The sequence below is a fragment of the Pseudorca crassidens genome, chromosome 3, assembly GCF_039906515.1.
Source record: "Pseudorca crassidens isolate mPseCra1 chromosome 3, mPseCra1.hap1, whole genome shotgun sequence".
In the NCBI taxonomy this organism is placed as follows: domain Eukaryota; kingdom Metazoa; phylum Chordata; class Mammalia; order Artiodactyla; family Delphinidae; genus Pseudorca; species Pseudorca crassidens.
This window is the reverse complement of record NC_090298.1, coordinates 38500886-38523975: the sequence shown is the minus strand read 5'-3', so window position 1 is coordinate 38523975 and position 23090 is coordinate 38500886. Positions and strand designations below refer to the sequence as shown.

General features: G+C 39.0%; 1 protein-coding gene across 1 annotated transcript in view; it reads left to right on the top strand.

Annotated features, from left to right (window-relative positions):
• Positions 1-4001: 4001 nt before the first annotated feature.
• The window catches only part of EMB (embigin), a 43051-nt gene continuing 23962 nt past the window's right edge, over positions 4002-23090 (top strand). The window contains exons 1-2 of the mRNA XM_067730651.1: positions 4002-4312; positions 15070-15159. Coding sequence (XP_067586752.1) covers positions 4204-4312; positions 15070-15159 — 199 coding nt within the window. The 5' untranslated portion in view covers positions 4002-4203. The remainder of the gene's footprint in view (positions 4313-15069; positions 15160-23090) is intronic.

Genomic DNA, 23090 nt, shown 5'->3' with positions numbered 1-23090 from the left:
AAAGCCTTCTCTACTTAAAGCTTTTCTCTCTTTGATGAGGGAAGCCATTCACAGCAGACATGCTCTTGTATTTCATCAGCTATGCTCCCCTTAGACACACCATTGCTAAGGGGAATGAGATTTTACTCATGGTTTTAGACCAATTATGATTTATCTCCTAGCATGTACTAGAGGACTTCCATCCCTGAGATCAAAGGATCTCCATACATTGCATAAATAATTTAGCAATTATTAAATATATATACATATGCGTATATAGTATATATACATGCATGTCTATACATGTAATACCCATGTATATATACACACATGTATGTGCATATATATATATATATATACACACACCTATATATCAATGTATCTATATATTCTTTTTCTTCCTTCCAGAGAAGGAGAGCAAATGACTGTCAGATGGTCATAGGTCCCAATTTAGAAATGGTATAAACTTCTGAGTAGCTTTGGAACTTTTTCATCTAATTCTTAATATCTAGAGACAACTAATGTGGTTTCTTTTTCCTTCCATATCCATTCCTGACCTTGTTCAAGTATAGGATCATTTTTTTACAATGTAACTAGAATCACATCTGATGGGTTGCCCTGTATTAGTTTATTACCAACAACTTAGTGATTTAACACAAATTTATGATCTCATAATTTCCATGGGTCAGAAGAGACAGGCACAGTTAATTGCATCCTCTGCTCAGGGTCTCACCAGGCTGCAAAGTGTTGACTGGGGCTGTGATGTCATCTGAGGCTTGGGGCTTCTTCCAAGCTCACTGGTTGTTGGCAGAATTCAGTTCCCTGGGGTTGTAGGACTGCCATGCTCAGCTCCTGGAGGATGCCCCTCTCCATGGGCAGTTAGTTCACCATGTGGCTGTTTGCTTTTTCCAGACAAGCATGAGGGTATCTGCCTCACTAGGAATGTCTCCCTCCAGCCTGCTGAAATAGAGTCTTATCAAATGTACCCTAATCAAAATAGTGACTACCCCAACATATTCACAAACCTGCCCACATTCCAGGATCACCCCATGTGACCAGGTGTCAAGAATCTTGGGGGGGCCACTGAAGAATTCTGCCTACCATTATCTCATGACTTGGATTTGTATTCTACTAATGGGCAGTAGCAAATTCCCACCTTTATTTTTAGTACTTTACATATTACTGTCTGATATAATGCTTTTTTCTAATAAAATTTTAAAATTAAATATTATTTTCAGTAGGAACTAACCCACTCCACATTCCCATTCTCATTTTCAGAGTTTCCCAGGATCATGTCATACACTTTTCACTCAACAATAGCTTAAGGAAAAAAAAAAAAGAAAGATTTTATAGCATTATTTTACTATAGAAAAAGGGAAAACAGAGTTTTAGGAAAAACAGAAGAAGAAAAGAGATGGTTTGCCTATACTGAAAAGAGTTGTAATGTAGTCGGGAAAGAAGATATAATCACATAAGTTGAATACCAATAAAATATTTAAATGGGGGTTGAAACCAACCATGAAGGTCAAGTCACAAGGCTGTAAATTGTTGTCAAATTAATCCTAGGGAGATTCAGAGGAGAGTGGTTGGATAATTTATTGTGGTGACACAAGCTACCCTTAACTTTAGTGTCTTAAAACAATAGTGTTCTTACATCTCACAATTGTGTGGGTCAGGAGTACAGGCAGGGCTCAGCTGGACAATTCTTCTGCTTCAAGGAGCATCACGTGGCACTCAGCAGGCCTTGTCTGAAGCTCCAAGGAGGGTCCCTCACAAAACTATAACACCTTACTGCCCCTCAGCCCCTCTTTCTACATGGCACCTCATCCTTCTAGGCCCCCCATGTAGTTTGGGCTTCTCACAGCACGGTGATCTCAAGGTAGTCCTACTTCTTTCCTGGCAGCTGTCTTGTAAGACAAGAAGGAAGGAAATGGACACTCTTGTGGTCTGGATCCGGAAGTAACACAGTGTTACTTCAGCGATATTCAATACGTCAACAGGGGTCACCCAGCTCAAGGGGAGGAAATACAGGACCCTCTTTCTTCTTCAGCATACCTCATGATGAGGACAGTGTCAAAGCAGATGTGGCCATATTTAATTCACCATGGAGGGAAAGGTCAATCTGGACCAGAAAGGTCAGAAAAAGCTGTACATGGAAGGTAGTATATAAATTGATTTTAAAGGATACGGATCATTTGAAAAAAATGGACTGGGGATAAGGCTAAAAAATATCAAATATATAAATATAAACCAGTACTAATGGGGAAAACTTTCAAAATGCTTAGCAAAACAAGAATTATATTTCTTCCTCAATTTATTTTGCTCTAACAGCAAAAGAGAAGTGGAAACTTGCCTCAACCTGGCAAGTCACTTTTTTCTGTTCATAAACACGTTGATCTGACTGGGAAGATAAGTTTTCCTTAAATGAGGTCAGCTTATTTGAAGAAAGGTGAATTTGAGCTTAAGGATTTTATTGGAGTAATTGGGGAAGGTCAGTCAGAGTCCAGTTTGTTTCGAGAAGTGCTTAACTGTTAAAACTCTCCAAAGACATAGGGAAATGCTTGTAGTTAGTCTTGAGACAGGATGCAGGGCAGGAAGACAGGGGTGTGACTTAGTGACAAGTGATCAGGCAGTTTGGGTTTAGCAAGTCCGCTCAAGGTCTTAAGAGGGTCATGATGTAAAATGTAGTCCTTCAGGGTCTCTCATAAGGCTTTGTTCAGAAAGGTTTAATCATTATAGCCATAATTTTCTGACCGAGAAGAGGCTTTCCTTAGATTTGTAGTTCATAGATAAATAGTTCTCTAGGGGTGTGTGTGTGTGTGTGTGTGTGTGTGTGTGTGCGCGCGCGCGCCCGCGCGCACATGCGGGCACTCCTTGCAATACAAGAAATGAACACATTGCCTGGCACTTGGTGGAAATTTAATATTGCTTAACGAACTGTATTATTCATGTTCTCTCGATACAAATTTAAATAATCTACATTTTCCCTCAAAGTTTTGCCTATGTAACATTAAACTGGAAACAGGAATATTTTAAAAATACACACCAATTAAAAATCATTCCTGTATGAGGTGAGCATAGCCCTTGTCTTCACTTCAATTTTCAAAATTCGTATCTAACATTTTCTTTCAATCCTTTTTTTGACACTGATATATTTTGAATTTATGACTATCAAACCTGACATTGCAAAGACAAAGGCAGAGGGAACAAACTCATGAGAAATACTTTTAAAATATATCTTTTAATGTGTTATAACAGCCTGGAGAATTATCACATCTTACTACTCCTTTATGTGGTAATTAGATTCCTCCTACCCTCTCCGATAAAGCAGTAGCTTTTAGCTGTTTTATTTTATTTGGTCGGGAGCACTGAAAAATTCCAAGCTACAGTAAGGGATAACATCTTAAACGGTGTTGGAGTTTGCCAAAGGTCTACAGGCTTGTGCATTTTACACAGTTATCTACTTTCCGTAGTTTTGTTTCTTGAGCTCTAAGTGGCTTCTCGGAAACCGCTAGGTTACGCAAACAAAAGAAAAAGGAAAACAGACTGCGGGACTCTTGAGACTCTGAAACCGTAATCTAGAGCGAACCGGTTAAGCCTTCAGAGACCGGAGAGGAGGCTGTGTGCGATTGGTAGGCAGAGCAAAGACATTAGTCCAGGATGCCGGGCAGCTGGATAGCGCCTTTCACCAGCGCACACATAAGCCTTCTTAACCCAGAATGGCCGGGGGAGCTGAAACTCGTTCCCACCCTCTGTCCCACTAGAGTAAATAAGTGAACCTTGCTTCAGATGAACTGCAAAGGATAGTCTGCAGATATATCTATAGATATATAAATATTAGGAGTTTCGACCTCTCTCCCAGGAGATGGGCTAGGCGCCACCTGCCAGCGTCTTCACCTATCTCCCTCCCTGACCTGCTGGGGCGGAGAGGAGGCGGCGGAAGATGCGGCGCGGGGGTGGCCACCGCACATCCGGGCGCTCCTGCAGCCGGCCGCTGGCTGCATAATTGATGGCGGGCCGGGCGCAGCTCTGGGTGTGCTGCTGGCGCGGTCAGAGTGTCTCAGGGGAGAAGGGCAGGGCGGCCGGCCCCTCCCACTCCGCCTTTTCTCGAGTGTCCTGCCCCCGGGCCTGGCAGCGGGTGCCGGGCCGCCGGCGAGTGTGCGCTGCGACTCCGGGGACCGACGGCGGTGGGTGCGCGAGGACCGCGGCGGACCTGCTGGCGCCATGCGCTCCCTCCCCAGTTTGCGGGGGCCCCGGGCGCCGCCCCTGCCGCTGCTCCTCCTGTGCCTCCTCGCCCCGGTGCGCCGGAGCTCGGAGGACGGCCGTACCCCAGGTGTGATGGTTTCTGGGCCAACGAGGGGGCGGAGAGCGCGCGGGGATGCTGGTTACCGCGGGTGGGGAACGGCGTCCGCCTCCGCCCGTCTGCCACGCTAGGGTTATCTAAACTAGCCGAGAGGCCGGTGTGGTTCGGGCTCCTCCGCTGGAACGAACAGCGCCCTACGAGACGGGGTCGTGGGTAGTAGGGCAGTGTCTGGTGTTCCTAGGAAAAGGGCGTGAGGGTACGGGCAGGAACAAGGCAGCGACTTGGCCTCTGCTAAAGTGGCAGGATTTCTGAAAGCCACATTTCCCAAGGCCCTTCACTTAAATCGATAGTGAGGCTTAAATATCCCCTCCTCCCTTCCTGGCAGGTGGGTTGGCTTTGATGATGTTTTTTAGAGCTGAGCTGAAATAACACAACAACAACAAAACAAAGCCCCACGACTTAAGGATAATAATGTGTGTATCTTCTTTTCTACCTTGGTCTTTGAAAACAAAGACCATGGGTTTTTCTTTGTTTGTATTTGTGGTTGTATTAAGACACTGAAAGAGGGATTTTGGTGCAAAGCATCAGGGAAACGAACACCGGATTTGCCATTTTAGCTTCACCTGTTTATAATTACTTTTTATGGTGAAAGTATTCTATCTAACGTACTTTCTAATGCAAGTTCCTGTGTTATAAATTTCAAAGTATTAGCGGCTGATTAGGATAACAGTCCACCTCCAAGTTTGCAAATATTGCCCATCAGTAACTAAAATCAGGATATTATTCTACACAAGGTTTCGAACCTTTAATAGGAATTCATTTTTTATGAGCTTATAGCATGTAGATTTTTTGTAACATACTTTGAAGATGGAAAGATAATCAAATAATAAGATTACCCATTTTTAAATAAATGTCCTTTAACAGGCCTAGCTGTTAACAACTTGGACAAAACATTTTGGGTTGCCTCAGTTTCTAAATTTCCTCACCCCGCTTTGCAGCCACCTTTCTCTTTTTCATTCACACCACTTATAAAGAATGGTCAAGGACGTTTTCTACACCCTGGGCTATCCCTGATTCACCTATCATTCACCTGAGAGTACTACACTTCTGAGGACCAACGCATTCTAGGTGTGTCCTAGAACTTTGGTTCTCGAGTTGGCTGTATGTTGGAACTACCAGCGAGCATTAAAAATGCTGATAAGTGGATCCTGCCCTCAAAAATTCTGATTCAGTTGGCCTGGGATTCAGCCTACACGTGAGGAGTTTTAAAAGCTCCCATGTGATTTTAATCATATGATCCTAAGCAGGTTGAAAACCACTGCTTTGAAATGATATGGCCTAGAGAGTGCACTGTTGGATAGGTATTCCATTGGTATCAGGGAGTCAGGTTTAAATTGACACTTAGAGCAGACTTCCAAAGAGAAAAGTAGGAAACAAATGAAGGTGGAATAAATTAACAAATAAAGTTTTAAATAAATAGAATGATGTATATATGTACGGCCGATGTCTGTGTGTGTATGTAGCACAAGTCCTGTCCTTTAAGCTCCACTTAAGCTAAAATTATGGAAGAATGTGACATATAAAAGGCATGAAGTTACTTAACATTTCATTTCAAGGCAGAATTAAAACTTGTGAGGCAGCCTCATCTCACTTTATAGATACTGTATCGATGTCGGTGAGGTTCAGTTTCCTCCTCGCTAAAGACCATTGTGAAGTTTACTGGCTATTTTTTACCTACGTGCTTTTAACTACTTGGAAGTAGGTGTTCTATAAACCTAAGATTTGGGGCCAAATTTTAAAAATAAAAATGTTTATCATTTTTTATCATAAATGTATCATATTTACTATGTGACAACTGTGTCCCAGGCATTGCACCATATAGTTTATAGCTCTATGGGTTAGTTTTTATTATCCCTGACTTTCAGATGAGGAACTTGGAATTTAGAGAGGCTAAATAGTTGCCTAAGTACAAATGATTAAGCAGTAGAGCAGGAAATTTAGCATGTTCAGTCCGATTCCAAATACTGTGTTCTTAAACTCAGTTGTCTCTCTGAGATGAGTGGGTATGTTTATGAAAGTTTGGAATCACTGACAGCAGAGTGTGTGGATACAAATGCTAGATTTGGGTTGTAGGGCTTGCTGACTCAGTTTGAGTCCTGGAATATAGTTGGCACAAGGACTCACCTTAACTCTTTTAGGCTGTTTTAATTAAATAAGAAATGTAGAATATCTTTATGAAGGAGAAATATTACATAAATGGGAATATTTAAAAATCATTATTATTACTCTTATGGGGGAACAAATTGAAGGAAAGGGTCATGCTTATCTTTTGAAAAATGTTTGCAGGGGAGTCATTTGAAATGATCATTTTTAACTTCTAAAGGATGTTGCTTACATGCTTCCTTGATCAATGCCCCCTTCCTTTCTAGAGACACACAGAGCAACTGCCCGGTAGTAAATATTTGTTGGAACAAATATTCGAGTACCTACATATGCCTTACATTGTTAGTCTATATCTAAGCAGAAAACTTTAGCAGTTTTTACCTGTCATGGCATTTAAACTTTAAAGGAACGGATGGGATATAAGCCTGTCTTTAATAGGGTTATATCTGGGGCATCAAAATTTTGACCCTAAATTACCATCACATTTGAAATTACATTATATACACTTTTGTTAAGAATTAGTTCAACTGGCTCTTCCTCGTCCTGGTCTTTTATCCCCATCTCTCATCCCCATCTCCTTCCCTTCCTTCTGGGAATGAGTCCTGTAGTCATTAGGTGGGGAAATGCGGAAGCGTCTCCCCTGTTGAAGGGACCCAAACTGTTTCAGATCAGGGAATTAGAAGCTGAGCCCAGTCAGGATGGCATCCAGGTAGGAGGGCAGCCCCGTGTAGAGTGTTAGAGCCGAAGCACATGAGGTGGGCGTTCCTACAGAAGGGTGGTCTGGCGAGAGGCCTCAGCGCTGAGCAGTGACAAGGGCTTCTACGCAGCTATGGCATGCAGGTCTGACCCTGATCACAGGATGGAGGTAAAGCATGCAGGAGCAGACAGTGCAGGATGCTGGAGCCTAAGTGGGTGAGGAAGACATCTCTTTGGGGCCAACAGGAGATTAGTTATATATGGGCGGATTGATCAGATAAGTAAAGCTGGTGAGGATAATAGAATCTAGGTTTTTCTCTAGAGAAGAAGGAAATAAACGGGGAAGACTAAAATGAACCTTGTGGTGTTGGACTGCAATTGGCAGCATTAGCGTGAATTCATGACTTTAAATATCTATCTCTATCCATGTCTTATGTCTATATATATCTATATAAATAGATGCATAAATATAAACGTGTATGTGTAAATATATGTATAATGCATATATGTGTCATATATATTGACAGGTGATCCCTGAACACAAAGGTTAATCTATGTATAATTTATAGTCAGCCTTCTGTATCAGTGCATCTAAGGATTGAACCAACCATGGACCATGCAGTAACGTAGTATTTACTCTTGAAAAAAATATGCGTATAAGTGGACCCTTGAAGTTCAAACCCTTATTGTTCAAGGGCCAACTGTATATATGTATGTATATTATACCCATTATATATATGTTGTGTGTGTGTCTATGAATATGTACACATGTATTCTTAGGTCTGCCCACTGCGATGGAGCAGTGATGGACATACTTAGCACCCAAATCTTGACTCTAAATACATTTTTTTTTCACTAATAATAACTTGGACTTTTTATAGAAATGGCTGATATCAGGACTGGAGGGGGGAAAGGATAGGATAAGCCTGGAACATCTTATGCCAGAAAGCAGTGAAGTGTTCAAAGAATAATGGGTGATGTCAAAAGGATACAGAAGCCAAAGTGAAGTGGGTACGAATGGACAAATAGAGCGTGAAAGTAAATAATAATACTAATGGACTAGTATCCATATGCACTCAATAATGTCCATTGAATTATATAAGTATTCATGAGTACATACTGAACTTAATTAATTACATGAGTCAATTGAAAGTTTGATTAGGCACAAAATATTATATAGTTCCAAGTAACTTCCCACAAAATTGGCATTAATGAAAAGGGAGAAAGAATAACTTCTAAGTGGAGAAGCCTGGCAGACACCACTTTAATCAAATGATCAGAGTGTAAATCAGTAAAGAAAGAAATAAAATTGTGTGTCATCTGATAGGATGCAGTGAGAAGAACACATCACCTCTGTGATTTTCCTGCCAAAGATGTCTACTCTGAATGTAATCGTATTACAACTTAACTATCCTGGAACTTTCATAAGCATCAAGGTCATAAAAGTCAGGAGAGACTAAAGCTGTTTAGAGTGAAGAGAATAGAGGGACATGGCTCATGACAGCTCATGTGATCCTGAGCTGAAACCTTTGACTAAAAAAGTACATTATAAAGACTTTTGTTGAAACTTAGATAAGATGTGGGATGAGATGATAGTGCATAAATGCTAATTTCCTGATTTTAACAGCAGTATTGGGGTGAAGTGGACTATGTCCTTTGTAGGAAATAATGTTGTAATGTTTCTGAGGTCGAATGGGTCATCAGGTGACCAACTTGTTCCCCAGTGGTTCAGGGGAAACATTCTTTACTCTGTACGGAAAACTTTTCTGTTAGTTTGAGATTGCTTTAAAAGCAAAAAGAATTTCAACTCTGAGAAAGCTTGAATTAACAGACAAACTACAAGGATAGCTGAGAAATAGTCATCAGTTTATGTAATTAGGTACGATTTTCCAAAGGAGTATTTGCCCTCAAACAGAGACAGATTGTAAGTGTTGAGGCTGTCTGTCCTAGATTGTAATCTTTTCAAGTTACTTATGTATAGCTGGCCTCACATATTTCACAATATTAGGTGAACCTCGGAAATAAACAACTTAGGACACACACATTGACATAGAAGGAAAACAACCTCACAATGGTTTACTAAAATTAAACTCTCTACTCCTAATAAAACATAGTCACTATTCATGCACAACAAAATATCTCAAATAATATATTGTTAGTATAGAATTAATAGATGTTATATTTAAAAATGGTGTTTCTCTTTTAATTGAAAATAATATTTTTCTGGTATTTTTAAAGTTACTGTGGTCATATCATTACTAATGTATCCCTACTCTCAAGATAGAATCTTTTTTTACTATTGCCTTATAATTATATAGTTCTGAGATCCTGAAAGAGAATTTAGATGTCTCATCTGATTGATCTTGAAGCCCAGACTGCTTTTGTGATGTAGCCAAGAGCCTGGAGCTAGCTAACAGCTGTAACTGGTTTCCTAGTTTGCATTTTAAAACGCCATCCAGCACTTGGTGCCTCTTTGGAAAAGGTCCTCAAAATAGGTAGGGCTGCAAATGTTCATGCTTTAAAATATCTGCACCTAAACCATGTAAAACAGGACCTCAGGGCTATAGGGCCACTTGAAGATTTTTAAAAATCATCACTTTGAGGAATGAGGGTTGAAGATGTACCTGTTTTGAAATCAGGATTTCTCAACTTTGGCATTATTGACATTTTGGGCTGGATAATTCTATGGGGGGCTGTCCTGTAGAATGCTTAGCAGCCTCACTGGCCTCTACCTTTGTAGTGGGTGAGTTGTGTCACCCCCCAAAAGATGTTCAAGTCCTGACCCTTGGTATCTGTGAAAGTGACCTTATTTGAGAGTAGGGTCTTTGCAGATGTAATCAAGGTAAAATGAGGTCATGTTACATGAGGTCATGTTACATTAGGATAGACCCTTAACCCAATGACTGTGTCTTTATGAAAGAAGTGAGAGGGAGATTTGGATCTAGAGACACAGACACACAGAGGGAAGATGGATGTGTAAAAATGGAGCCAGGGAATGCCAAGGATTGCTGGCAACCACCAGAAGCTAGGAAGAGGCAGGAACAATTCTTACTTGGCACCTTTAGAGGGAGCAAGGCCCTGCACCTTGATTTCAGCCTTCTAGCCTCTAGAACTCTGAGCGAATAAACTTCTGTTGTTTTAAGTCACCGTATTTGTGGTAATTTGGTATGGCAACACTGCGAAACTAATATAACCTACCAGGTACAAGTAGTAACCTCCAAGTTGTGATAACCTGAGTGTCTCCAGACATTGTTAAATATCCCCTGGGCAGGGTGCAGGGAAGAAGAGAATCACCTCTAGTTGAGAACCATTAACAAAATCTAAGTCCTATAAGAGAATAACCTAGTGCATGAAACATTAAAAAAACCCACAGTCTCTAGAAAGAGCAGAAATCCTAGTTTTATTTGGCGTAAGTTTCACCGTTAAAATATCTTAATGACCCAGGTGGAGGTAGTTTGAAACATTAGTTTCCACACTGCCCTTCAAAATATATTTTATTGCAAAAATCATATTTTAAAGAAAAGGTCAATTTATTTGCATTTCTGTGTAACCAAGTTTTAAAAATAGTTTTACAAGGCTGTGTAAAAGTACACATTGCTTTTGTCATTAGGCTTTTTAATTGTTCTTTAATTTTTTTTAAACTAATCTAAAAATGACCTTCTTGTCCAATAGTTCCTATGTATATAAAAAAAATATGAGTTCCCTATCTAGACTGTTACCTGTCCCTGACTTAGAAAGTCTGACTTATAAATGTTCCCATCAGGAATTTATTTTCTTGCCAAAACTTCTTTCCTCTTCTTTTCTTGACAAACTCTCTCTGGGGTATAGTGTCTAGGAATCCAGGTAGCCGTATTCCCCTTCTCTTCTTTTACTACTGCCGCTAGGGACAGGGGATAGGGATCCTATATTCCTAGAGCCCAGCGGTAGAACTCTAAATGTAGTATTGGTAATTAGATATTTTAATGCTATAGTTCAGCTATATCATGGCTTAAATGGCTTTTACAATTTGGTGTGGGATCTCATGGTTATGTATAATGATAGTGTTGCTTCCACGGGGAAATATATTCTGAGTTTGAAACCTCTGTTTTATAATATATGTTATCCATTCCTAGGTTGTGTTTCTGTCATTGGGTTGCACATTTATATTGCTATTTATCAGAATGCTAAAACTAAGACTTATTAAAATAATTTTAATTATACATGTTGATAGCAATCAATACATTATGTGGATGAGAGAGAGAAAGGCAGGGAATGGTATTTATCCTAATAGCTGTTTCTTATACCTTTCTTTAAATGATGTCCAGACCCTTCCAAGATTTTAAAATATAAGAGATTTGTGGGGGGTATGTTAGAGAAAATGCTTTTTTTTTTTTTTTAAATTAATTAATTTATTTACTGATGGCTGTGTTGGGTCTTCATTTCTGTGCGAGGGCTTTCTCTAGTTGTGGCAAGCGGGGGCCACTCTTCATCGTGGTGCGCAGGCCTCTCACTGTCGCAGCCTCTGTTGTTGCGGAGCACAGGCTCCGGACGCGCAGGCTGAGCGGCCATGGCGCACGGCCCCAGTTGCTCCGCGGTATGTGGTATCCTCCCATACCAGGGCTCGAACCCGTGTCCCCTGCATTGGCAGGCAGACTCTGAACCACTGCGCCACCAGGGAAGCCCCAAAATGCTTATTCTTAAACAGAGGTATAGTTGAACTGATTTTCTGACTTAAATAAAAGCAAATCTTAAAACCCAATGCAGTTTTTTAGTGTTTATCTTTTTTTTCTTCCCAATTTACTTCAATTTAATAGGGCCCCATTTAAACTAGTGAAAATGTTACCTTAATATTAAATAGAAATTATAGCATGTTTATTTCATTTAAAATGTTAATAGCATAAATTATAAACCCTTCTAGGAATGTCTGTTATAAAATGTAATATGTTAAAGATATCTAAGTGGAGATCATTTTGCAATTTCCCATGAAACAATATAGGTGAAAATTAGAATGTTACACAGTTCTTTGATGCAACACCCTCATGCCCCATCGCCCAAGTAGAGGGAGAAAAATCTTTTAATCTCTGTCACAACTACTAAAAGCTACTCTTTTATGCTGGCATTTTGGCAACTACCTGTAAAAGAATGCTAAGTGGAAAATTTCCAGCAATGATTAATAGAGCAGTGAGTACGATAACTTAAGGAATGAGTGTTATGATCTTGGCACCATCACTCAATATTATCCAGTTTTTCTGATCCTCCCTTCTCCATGAAATGAAACCCCAAGTAACAAGTCATTGGCAGAACTTGGACCAGGATACAAATCCCTGACTCTCCATTCTGTACTTCTTTTTGTGACTCAGCCTAATCCTTTCAGGGAAATATTCAAACCACATCTGCCTGAATCTCCTGCCAATTTCCTTTAGACACTAACATCAGCTGCATCAGCCTCTTGCCAGCTGTCCTCCTACTGAAAGCAATAAGGTTTACATTCTCACTTTTTTGATTAAAAAATATCTTGGCTAAACAATGAACTTCTCACTTTAATATTCTAACACCTTTTGCAGACTGTCCTGCTCTTGTACTCAAGACTCTTAGAGGAACTTTTCCCAAGACAAAAATCACAACAGTTATACATGCCCTTTTGCACTTGGGGCTTCTTCAGTGGAGTCTGGAGCCTGATCATGAATGCTTTAAAGGCAATAGGAAGTTAGGATACAGGTGGTGGCTGGATTATAGATGTCTGTTTGTATTTTTAATATATGAGTTGGCAATTGGAAGTGGTCACAACAGTTACTATATTCTGGAACTATCCAAATTTTCCTACTCTTGAAGCTTGGTTTTTCCTTTTCCTCCTATTCCTTCAACTTTCATAAGCTTATATTTTGCCCAAGCCAAGCCTAGACCCCTTTTCTCTCCTTGTTCTAATGTAGGTCCTAGGGGGACCCATCCATCCACATCCTGTTGATGCAAAATGGGAAGATAACCCCAGCCTCAGAGCTCATCTCCTTGGCATTATCTCCAGCTCTATTCTACCTCCAGAGTCCTTCAAAGATGTAAATCACACTTCATACTCTGTAGCTCACATACCAACTTGTATACACCACATAGGCTAGTTACAGTCAATACTATAAATGGGTGCTACTCTGACATTTTAATGACTCTCAATCACAAATTGTGGGCCTAAACCAACATTATTATGATCCATGCAGCCCTGCAGGAACCAAATTTACTCAGCTTCACATTCCTTACTGGCATCAAGCATGTATGCTGTATGTGTTCACGTATTTAAGTGAAATGAGAATCAGAATGACAGCATTTTTTCAGCTTACGTCATCCTTACTATTGCTGATACTGTGACTAAGAATAATGATAATGATAATAATAATAGTCAGACCATCTCCAAAGGGTTATGAGCTTGTTTCGGGGATAAAAAGTGTGGTGAAGATCTTCATGATGGCATTCTGCTCTGCAATAGGCTAGGCCAAGAAAAAAGGTCTCCCTAGCAAAGGAAGCAAAGATATCAAAGCTTATGTTTGCAAGCTTCACAGAACAGATGATAGAGTGGAACAGTTCTTTCTTTCCCATCTGCTGTTCCCAGATGCTGCTCCCTCCTGGCTTCCTGCAACCTGTAAGTGAGCTATGCCCAATAATAGAAAAAAAGAATTTTCATATTGATAGGTGACTTTTTGGCAATGTGTGTGTGTGCTTGAGAGAGAGTGACAGAGAGAGAGAATAGGAATGAATGAATATTAGGTGTGGGTGGAGGAGAAGTTTTGTATTCCTGGCAGCCTAGTGAGAAACTCAGGGCATATTTTCCTAAATAATCAGTGTCAGAGGGTGGTATGATTTAGGTATGTTATTTGTTAAAGGACTATTTTATGGGAAAGTGCATCCCACCTTCCAAGACTGTATTAGAAGTGATAAAAGCTCTGGAATATGGCTAATTGGAGACCTAGGTTCTGCGAGGTAGGTTTTTTTATTAGGCAATATTGAAAAGCTGTGTGTAAGCTGAAGCAACAAAAATGATCACTTGCTTTGGTAACATTTTTCATACATATAAGAAAAGAACTAGAAGTCTAATCTTGCACTAGGAATAACTTTCTGAGCACAGTATTAAAAATGTGGTGTAAAAAAGGCCCAGGTTTAATTTAAAGTGAATGAAGGGTCTTAAGAATGCAGCCAAGTTTACAATAATGAGCCTTTCTCCTCTGACTTGTTTGGTAAAGTTGGGGTAGTTTTCGTGGGAGGTAAGGTCTGTGTCCTAAAGTCAAAAAAACAGTAGCTAGTGTTAAAAAAAAAAAAAAAGAATCTTTGAGGAGAGTGGGACAGGTGGAAATGGAAACCTTGTTTCTTCGATGAATGTTTTTGAAAGAAGACATAAGTGACAGAAAAATGGAAAGTTGGTTTGGTAGAGGACACAGTGGACCGTCACCATAGCTGGAAAACAGAGCAGCACAGACTCTCCCTGTCCATCCATTTATGTTCTCTGTCCTCTAGCGCCCAGTGCACTCTCTCTTATTCCTTTTTTATGCCCTTTATTTTGGTCTCTCTGTCCCTTTTTGTGCTCTCATCTTCTCTCTGCCTTTCTATGTCCTTTTTTTCCCTGGCACTCTTATCTAATTTCTCCATATCTTCATTTATGTTTTATAAAGAAACTATGAATACTTTTAGGATAAGGAAAGGTTTTTTTTTAAAGCCATTTGATGTAATCAATAGGGATTTTTCAGTAAGAAAAGAACATAGAAAAATTGGAAATTTTGTTACATTTAATAGCTCAGTGTGTTTCTGAATGTCTGTGGAGCGTGTAAGACCTAGTGAATCAGAGCTTCCTGAAAACATTATTTTTCATTAATAGTATACAATATACCATTTTAGCTGCTGTGAACTAGCTTTTAGACAGTCACTTAACCTTGATAATAATATGTAATCACATGTTCTTATTCTTACAGCTGCATCTTTCACAAGCCTACCTGTCCGGGAAGAAATGATGGCAAAATACTCTAACCTTTCCTTGGAGAGTCATAACATATCACTGACTGGTAAGTGTATTGTGTTTCAAATAATATAATGCCAGATAATTTTTCATTTTTAATTAAGCTACTTTATGACTTATGAAGTACTAAAGCCTGCCAGACTGGCGGGAGAGACACACCAGTACCTTATACAGTCATAACACAGTGTGATGGGGTCCCGTGCGACCAGGCTGACGTGCCCTGTGTGAGGGAGGAGGCAGCCTTTCCAGGCATGGGGGTTAAATGCTCTCTAGAAGGAGGGCACCTGGGACGAGAGGAGGGCTCATTTTGATGTGCAGATGCTCTTCGGTTTTCATCACACCTTGCTGGTACATCTGTTCAAACCACTGTTCACTGAGAGGAGAATTCATGTATCTGCTGGAAGGCCTTTAGGCAAAAAATTAAAGATGTTATCTATGACTGCTATGGAAAATCAAGCGAAGAATCCTGACATAAAACTCAAGTCTGCTTTCTCTTTTCACAGTTTTGGATTCCAGTATTTTAAAAGTAATCTCAGAGTTCTTTAAATGAGCAAGAGTAGTTATCTGTTTTAGCAACAATATCAAAAGTATAATTAGAATTTTAATCCTATTTTTTAAGTCACTAATAAGTTTCATCCAATTATATGTCCAGGCTTTAACTGTCCTCTAGTTTAAGAACGGTTTCTCTATTTCTGTTTAATATGAATTAAAGGTGTGCCCCTCTCCCCAATCTGATACCAGTGGAATATTTGCAGTGAGTTTTCTGGTAGGAGAACATTTTTATGACTTTGTGCAACCACTGTTTGTTCCCAGATGTCCCCATCCTAGTATTTGGAGCTTATTCCTACTTGTAAAAAGTAATTACAACACTCCTGTGTTGCTACTTCTTCTTTTACTTTTTGCGCGTTCTAGTCGTTGGTTTCCTTTGTTAGGATGGAATGTTTCTTTAAGAGAGATTTATGTGAAAACATAAGTTTGCAAATCCTTTGATTGACCTGGCAGCAGCACACCTCTCACTTATCCTGTGTAGCTGGAGCCTGGGAAAAAAAGGGTCAGGGGCCCAAAGGGAGAGCAAAAATTGGACTTTTTAGTTGATGTCAGGTTGGTTATTTACTTAACCCGTTTGGAGGGTTTCACTCCTAACCACTCTTTTATTCTGGTACCAGTATTCCTACAGTATTCATGAGAGCATGTGTTCACAATTGTCCATCACTCACCTTCAGCTTTGGCCTGATCAAACTTTAGTCAGGCTTTTCTCTTCCTCCCAGACCCCTGAACTTGGCATGCCTCAAGTCTGAGCAAGCAGTAAATGCATGACCACAGCCCAATCGTGCTGTCTGCTTCTAGCCAACAGTTGCCTCATTTCTTCTCAAAAGTTCCTGCTAGCCTGCTTACCCCTCCCTATAAAAGTCTTTTTCTATTTGACAGTGAGATACTTGTAGATCCAAAGCTTGGAGCATTTTTCCCTATTGCAATAGACTTCTGGAATAAAGTCTCTCCTTATTTAAGTCTAGGTTTGTTTTTATTTGACAAAAGAAAAGATTTGACATTAATTTCGAAACACAGGATCTCTGAACTGTGACCCTTGTTGTTCTGTTTGCCTTCCCATCAAGAAGTTTGGTCTTAGGAACTGCCTTTATTGAAATATAGAATTTAAATCTGAAGACATACTTATGCTTATTAGGAACCATAGGCTTTCTTCTTATTGTTACCATCAGGATTTTTAATCTACTTCATAAATAGAATGTTTTCATATTTTGTCATATCATTGTTTATTTGAATTGTGCTTAACATTTCTGTGTTGTTACTTGTTTTCTCTTCCCCTCTGGCCATTTTAGAAGTTGATCTCTCTGTTGGGATAAAAATTTTTTTTTACAGAGATGCAAATGTAGTACATTAGTTGCAGATTCTGGACCAGCATGACAACTTTTGGCCCAGTTCATAGCACATTTCCTCAAAGATGCTTGAGACTGGGAAACAGGTCCTGTGCCTTGGAGAGTGAAAAACATGACCTTTGGTTCATGAAAGCCTAATTGTTTACCTGTTTTATGTTTTTAAAATACTGCTAATCATTTACTTAACAGACATATGGTATCGACTATGTACCATGTATGTATTTCTACATATAACTTAGTTTAAACCTCATAAGAACCCTAAGCAATGGGTACTATTACTATTTGCAATTTGCAGGCGCCACGCTATTAACCATCATACTTTGCAGCCTTTCTTAATGCCCAGTTACTCATTTCTTTCAGCAGTGTTATTAATACAATTATACCTATTTTAAGGAAACTTAGATTTGCTATGAGACTATGGAAAGAAAGAAGTTTCAAAAACAATGAAAACAAAGGTATTCTGATTGCCCTTTGCTAAATAGGTTTGTCTTGGAAATTGCATTTGCTGAGATAATGGATATCTTTGTAAAAGTATAATTGACTTCACTAAGCATGAAGTGTTTTTTTTCCAGTTGTCTGATGTCACTGTGTTTCAAAAATTGTTCTTTTAATAATGGACTATTTTAACATGACTGTGCTAGGTTTCCCAATGTCAATATTCAGAAGTCATTGTATTACAGCAATGAGAGTATTTCTTTATTGTTTTATTTTTTTCTTTCTCTGTGCATATTATAGTGTTTGGTGCCTCCATTAGTGTGTTATAGTTTAACCCACGAGGTTAAAACCAAAGCATCAGCTGGCAGCTTTCTTGACTACCCTGGTAATGTTGGCATAGGCTCTCCCCACGGGCACATTTTATTTATCATTTTGAGGTGTGAGCAGCTGGCCTGGCAAGGACCTCGTGAGACAGGGAGATAGACAAAGCAGGCATTGGAGCTACAGATACATATATCAAGGCATGGAGTAAAATTTGGGAAGATTAGTCAAGGTCAGGAAAGGCAGCCATGTTGCTTAGACCAGCTAGACAAGAAGTTGTATTAGGACCATTCAGATTCCTGGTTCAAGTGCCTGGTCAATCAGATTGAAAAAAGAAAAGAAGCGAGAGTCCCTTACATTTGGCTGCTCAGACACTTTGTTGCAGGGAAGATCCCAGAATGACTCTAATGAGGTGCACATGTTTAGGATGTTTCTCAGAAGCAGACCACCAGTTATCAAATCTTATGTAGACTGTAGATGTACAGAGGAAAAAAAATGTGAATCCTAATATACACAGAGAGTGAAAGAGAAGGTAGAAGAGGGATCGCCCATAGTAACACAATTGGTAGTGGCTGTTAGCAACTTTTGTTTTACACTAGGGTTTCTCATTAGCATAAATAGTGACAGTTTGGGTTGGATAACTCTTTGTTGCTGGAGTTGGGGGGAGCATGTTCAGGGCACTGTAGGTTGTTTAGCAGCATCCTTGGCCTCTACCCACTAGATCTGAGTTTGTTTAAATTTTTTTCTATTGTAAACCATGAGCAGTGAACACTTCTACATATCTCTTTCTGGGCATGGTTGTGTGTGTTCCTCTAGAATAATTGCCACAAGTAGAATTGCTGAGTTAGAAACTATGCACATTTTAATTTTAATACATACTTGCAAACTGCCCTCCGAAGTAGCCTGACAATTTACCCCTTCCCCCATCTGCATATTTGAGTATAATTTTCTCTAGATCCTGACCAACCTTGATAGTATTAAACTCTTCGCTTTTCTGAGTGTGAAAAACTGTTAATAAAACAAATTATTGTTTTAATTTGCATCCTGGAGTTAGGCATACTTATATCTGTGTATGTTTATCTGTTAAATACCCTTTATTCATTTTCCTATTGGGCTTATAAATTCTTCAATGTATGTAAATGAGACAGCTATACATTTTGAGTACTAATCTGTACTTTTTATAAAAGTTGCAAATGTTCTTTCTTGTCTTTAAAATTTTACATGGTGTTTTTTATTGTGTAGAAATTTCATTTACACATTTCTCCTAATATTTTCATAGGAGTTCTTAATAGGAGTTTTTAACCTTCAGTTTTTAAACCATTTAAAATATGGTTTTACGTATTGTGTGCGATAGAGCACTAACTTTATTACTATTTTATATAGATAGCTAATGTCCCAACACCCTTTACTGAACAGTTCTTTTTCCTACTGCTGTGAAATAGCACACTAATCATATTCCAAATTCCCATATGCTATTCTGTCTCTCTACTGTTTCAATGTTTTTCAAACTTTTTATAGTGCTACACAAAGTAAGGAACAACTTACCTTGTAAACTGATGCACTACCATGCATGCACCCACACGTCAAGCAACACCCACACCTAACAGATGTGTTACACTTGATAATTTCTCTTTTCTTACAACCCATTAAAAAACAAATCTGGTGGTAACTACCAAATTTATTTCCTGATCCACTAATAGTTTCCAACTTGCTTCTGAAAAATTCTGCTTATTTATTCCATTAATTTTCTAGGTGTTTTCTAGCAGCACTAACAAATTAATATTAATTTTTGAAACATTATACTTTTGTTCTTTTTTTTTTTTTTTTTTTTTTTTTTTTGCGGTACGCAGGCCTCTCACTGTTGTGGCCTCTCCCATTGTGGAGCACAGGCGCCGGACACGCAGGCCCAGCGGCCATGGCTCACAAGCCCAGCCGCTCCGCGGCATGTGGGATCTTCCCGGACCGGGGCACGAACCCGTGTCCCCTGCATCGGCAGGCAGACTCTCAACCACTGCGCCACCAGGGAAGCCCCTGTTCTTTTTTTAAAAGATAACTTTTCCTATTTCCTGGACTTTTACTCTTTCATGTGGGTTTTTTGTTTCTAATCAAGTTCCATAAAAAATACTTTTTGGATTTTGACTGATTTTTTCACTGAATCTATAGATTAATTTGGGGGAGAATTAGTATTTTTATGATACTCTATTATCACCTGTGATGATTTAGATCTCATTTGACTTAGGTTATCTATTATAGTTAAATTTTTCCATATATATATAATTTTTAATAAACACTGTATATAATTAAGATGTACAACATGACTATATGGATATATATATTACTACAGTCAAGCAAACTAATTAACATACCATCTCACAGTTATCATTTTTTGTATGTGTAGAATGCACTTGAAATCTACTGTCTTAGCATATTTCCAGTGTTCAGTACAGTATTAACATAACACACAGCAGGTGTTAATCATATTTGTCAAATTGTACATTATATCCCTAGTACTTATTTATCTTGTAACTGGAAGTTTGTACCTTTTGGCCACCATCCAGTTTCCCTTCCCCTCACCCCTGCCTCTGGTAACCACAGATCTGATCTCTTTTTCTATGAGTTTGTTTTTGAAGTATAATTGATTCCACAACACTATGTTAGTTCCTGGAGCACATTTTAGTGATTAGATATTGCTATATATTTCAAAATGATCACCACTATAAGTATAGCTAAGTCTATACCATCTGTCACCAAATATGTTACATTATTATTGGCTATATTCCCAACACTGTACATTTCACATTTGTGACTTATTCATTTTGTAACTAGAAGTTTATACCTCCTAATCTCCCTCACCTATTTCTCTCAACCCTATACCCACCTCCCCTCTGGCAGCCACCTGTTTGTTCTCTGTATCTGTGACTCTGTTTCTGTTTGGTTATGTTTGTTCATTTGTTTTTTAGATTCCACATATAGGTGAAATCATACAGTAATTATCTTTCTCTGTCTGACTTATTTCAGTTTGCATAATACCCTCTAGGTCATTCATGTTGTTGCAAATGGCAAGATTTCATTCTTTTTTTATGGCTGAGTAATATTCCATTGTGTGTGTGTGTGTGTGTGTGTGTGTGTGTACACCACATCTTCTTTATCCATTCATCTATTAATGGGCACTTAGGTTACTTCCATATCTTGGCAATTGTAAATAATGCTGCAGTGGACATAGAGGTACATATATCTTTTTGAATTAGTGTTTTTGTTTCCTTCGGATAGATACCCAGGAGTGGAGTTGCTGGATCGTATGGTAATTCTATATATAATTTTTTGAGAAACTTCCATCGTGTTTTCTGTAAGGGCTGCACCAATTCACATTCCCACCAATAGTGCATAAGGGTTCCCTTTTCTCCACATCCTCACCGGTACTTGCTATTTGTTGTCTTTTTGGCAATAGCCATTCTGACAGGTGTGAGGTGCTATCTCATTGTGCTTTTGATTTGCATTTCCCTGACGATTAGTGATGTTGAGCATCTTTTCACATGCTTGTTGGCCATCTGTATGTCTCTCTGGAAGAATGTCTGTTCAGGTCCTCTGCCCATTTTTTAATCAGGTTGCTTGTGTTTTTTTTAGAAGATGTTGGGGGTAGGAGTTTATTAATTAATTAATTTATTTTTGCTGTGCTGCGTCTTCGTTTCTGTGCGAGGGCTTTCTCTAGTTGTGGCAAGCGGGGGCCACTCTTCATCACGGTGCGCAGGGCTCTCACTATCGCGGCCTCTCTTGTTGCGGAGCACAGGCTCCAGACGCGCAGGCTCAGTAGTTGTGGCTCACGGGCCTAGTTGCTCCGCGGCATGTGGGATCCTCCCAGACCAGGGCTCGAACCCGTGTCCCCTGCATTAGCAGGCAGATTCTCAACCACTGCGCCACCAGGGAAGCCCCTGTTTGTGTTTTTGATGTTAAGAAATGTCCATATACTTTTTTTTTTAACATCTTTATTCAAGTATAACTGCTTTACAATTATGTGTTAGTTTCTGCTTTATGACAAAGTGAATCAGTTATACATATACATATATCCCCATATCTCTTCCCTCTTGCATCTCCCTCCCTCCCACCCTCCCTATCCCACCCCTCTAGGTGGTCACAAAGCACCGAGCTGATCTCCCTGTGCTATGCGGCTGCTTCCCACTAGCTATCTATTTTACATTTGGTAGTGCATATATGTCCATGCCACTCTCTTTGTCCCAGCTTACCCTTAAATTTTTAAGAGAGTATTTAGACAGAGGTAAATTACTGTATGATTTAAAGAACATTCTTTTTAAAAGTGTAGTTCAGAAACCGAGCAAATGGGTATGGTCTTGGAAATGTCGATGTCATGGATGTTTTCATAACATTCTAAAACAGCAGAAATGCATTGCAGTTGTGGAGTTTTGGGGAAGTTGAAACATTGTCCATTGAGTTAAATGGACACATTAGTTTTCTGGCTAACCAAAAAATATTTTAGTATTAGGGATAAAACTTTCTACGTATTTTTGATGCTTGTGATTTCCTGACAGGAAGGAAATCAGGCTGCAGAAGCATCAGCAAAGTATGAAAAACAGTGAGATAACAATTAGGGCTTGGAGGATGGCTTGGCAAGAAGAAAGGTTACGTTGCGTAACTTAGTTGAAAGTATGAATGTTTAAAATATGTTGATCAAGGAAAAAATATTTTTTCTTTTTCATTTATTTTGTATCTCTATGAAGTGATGGATGGTCCGTAAACTTACTGTGGTAATCATTTCATAAGGTATGTAAATCACAACATTATTCTGTACACCTTAAACTTATATAGTGCTGTATGCCAATTATATCTCAAACTGGAAGAGAAAAATTTTTTTAAATTAAAAAAAGTTGATCACATCATCTATCATCACATTGCTAAATTATAAATTTGTTTCATCTTCTTTTAATGTTTTCTTTCATTTAAAACCTTGGTTCAGTAGTTTGAAAGTGATGAAGAAGTAAATTTCACTGTCATGAGCATTTCATATCTTTGAGAGTTGGTTGTGAGAATCTGGACTCAGTCACACCTAAATTTGAGATTCTCTGCTGTTATTATCTTGATGCATGGTTTTGGGCAAGATAGTCGACCTCTCTTTGCCTCAATTTTCTCATCTATGAAATAGTGATGAGAATAATGGTACTTACCCTGTAGAACTTCTGTGAAGATTAAATGATATAATCAATGTATAACTTTTAGCAACATACATGATAACTTTTGTTATACTACCCAAATGAGATAAATGGTGATAGGGAGGAAGTGTGTAATTATTCAGCAATTACTATATTACTAATAC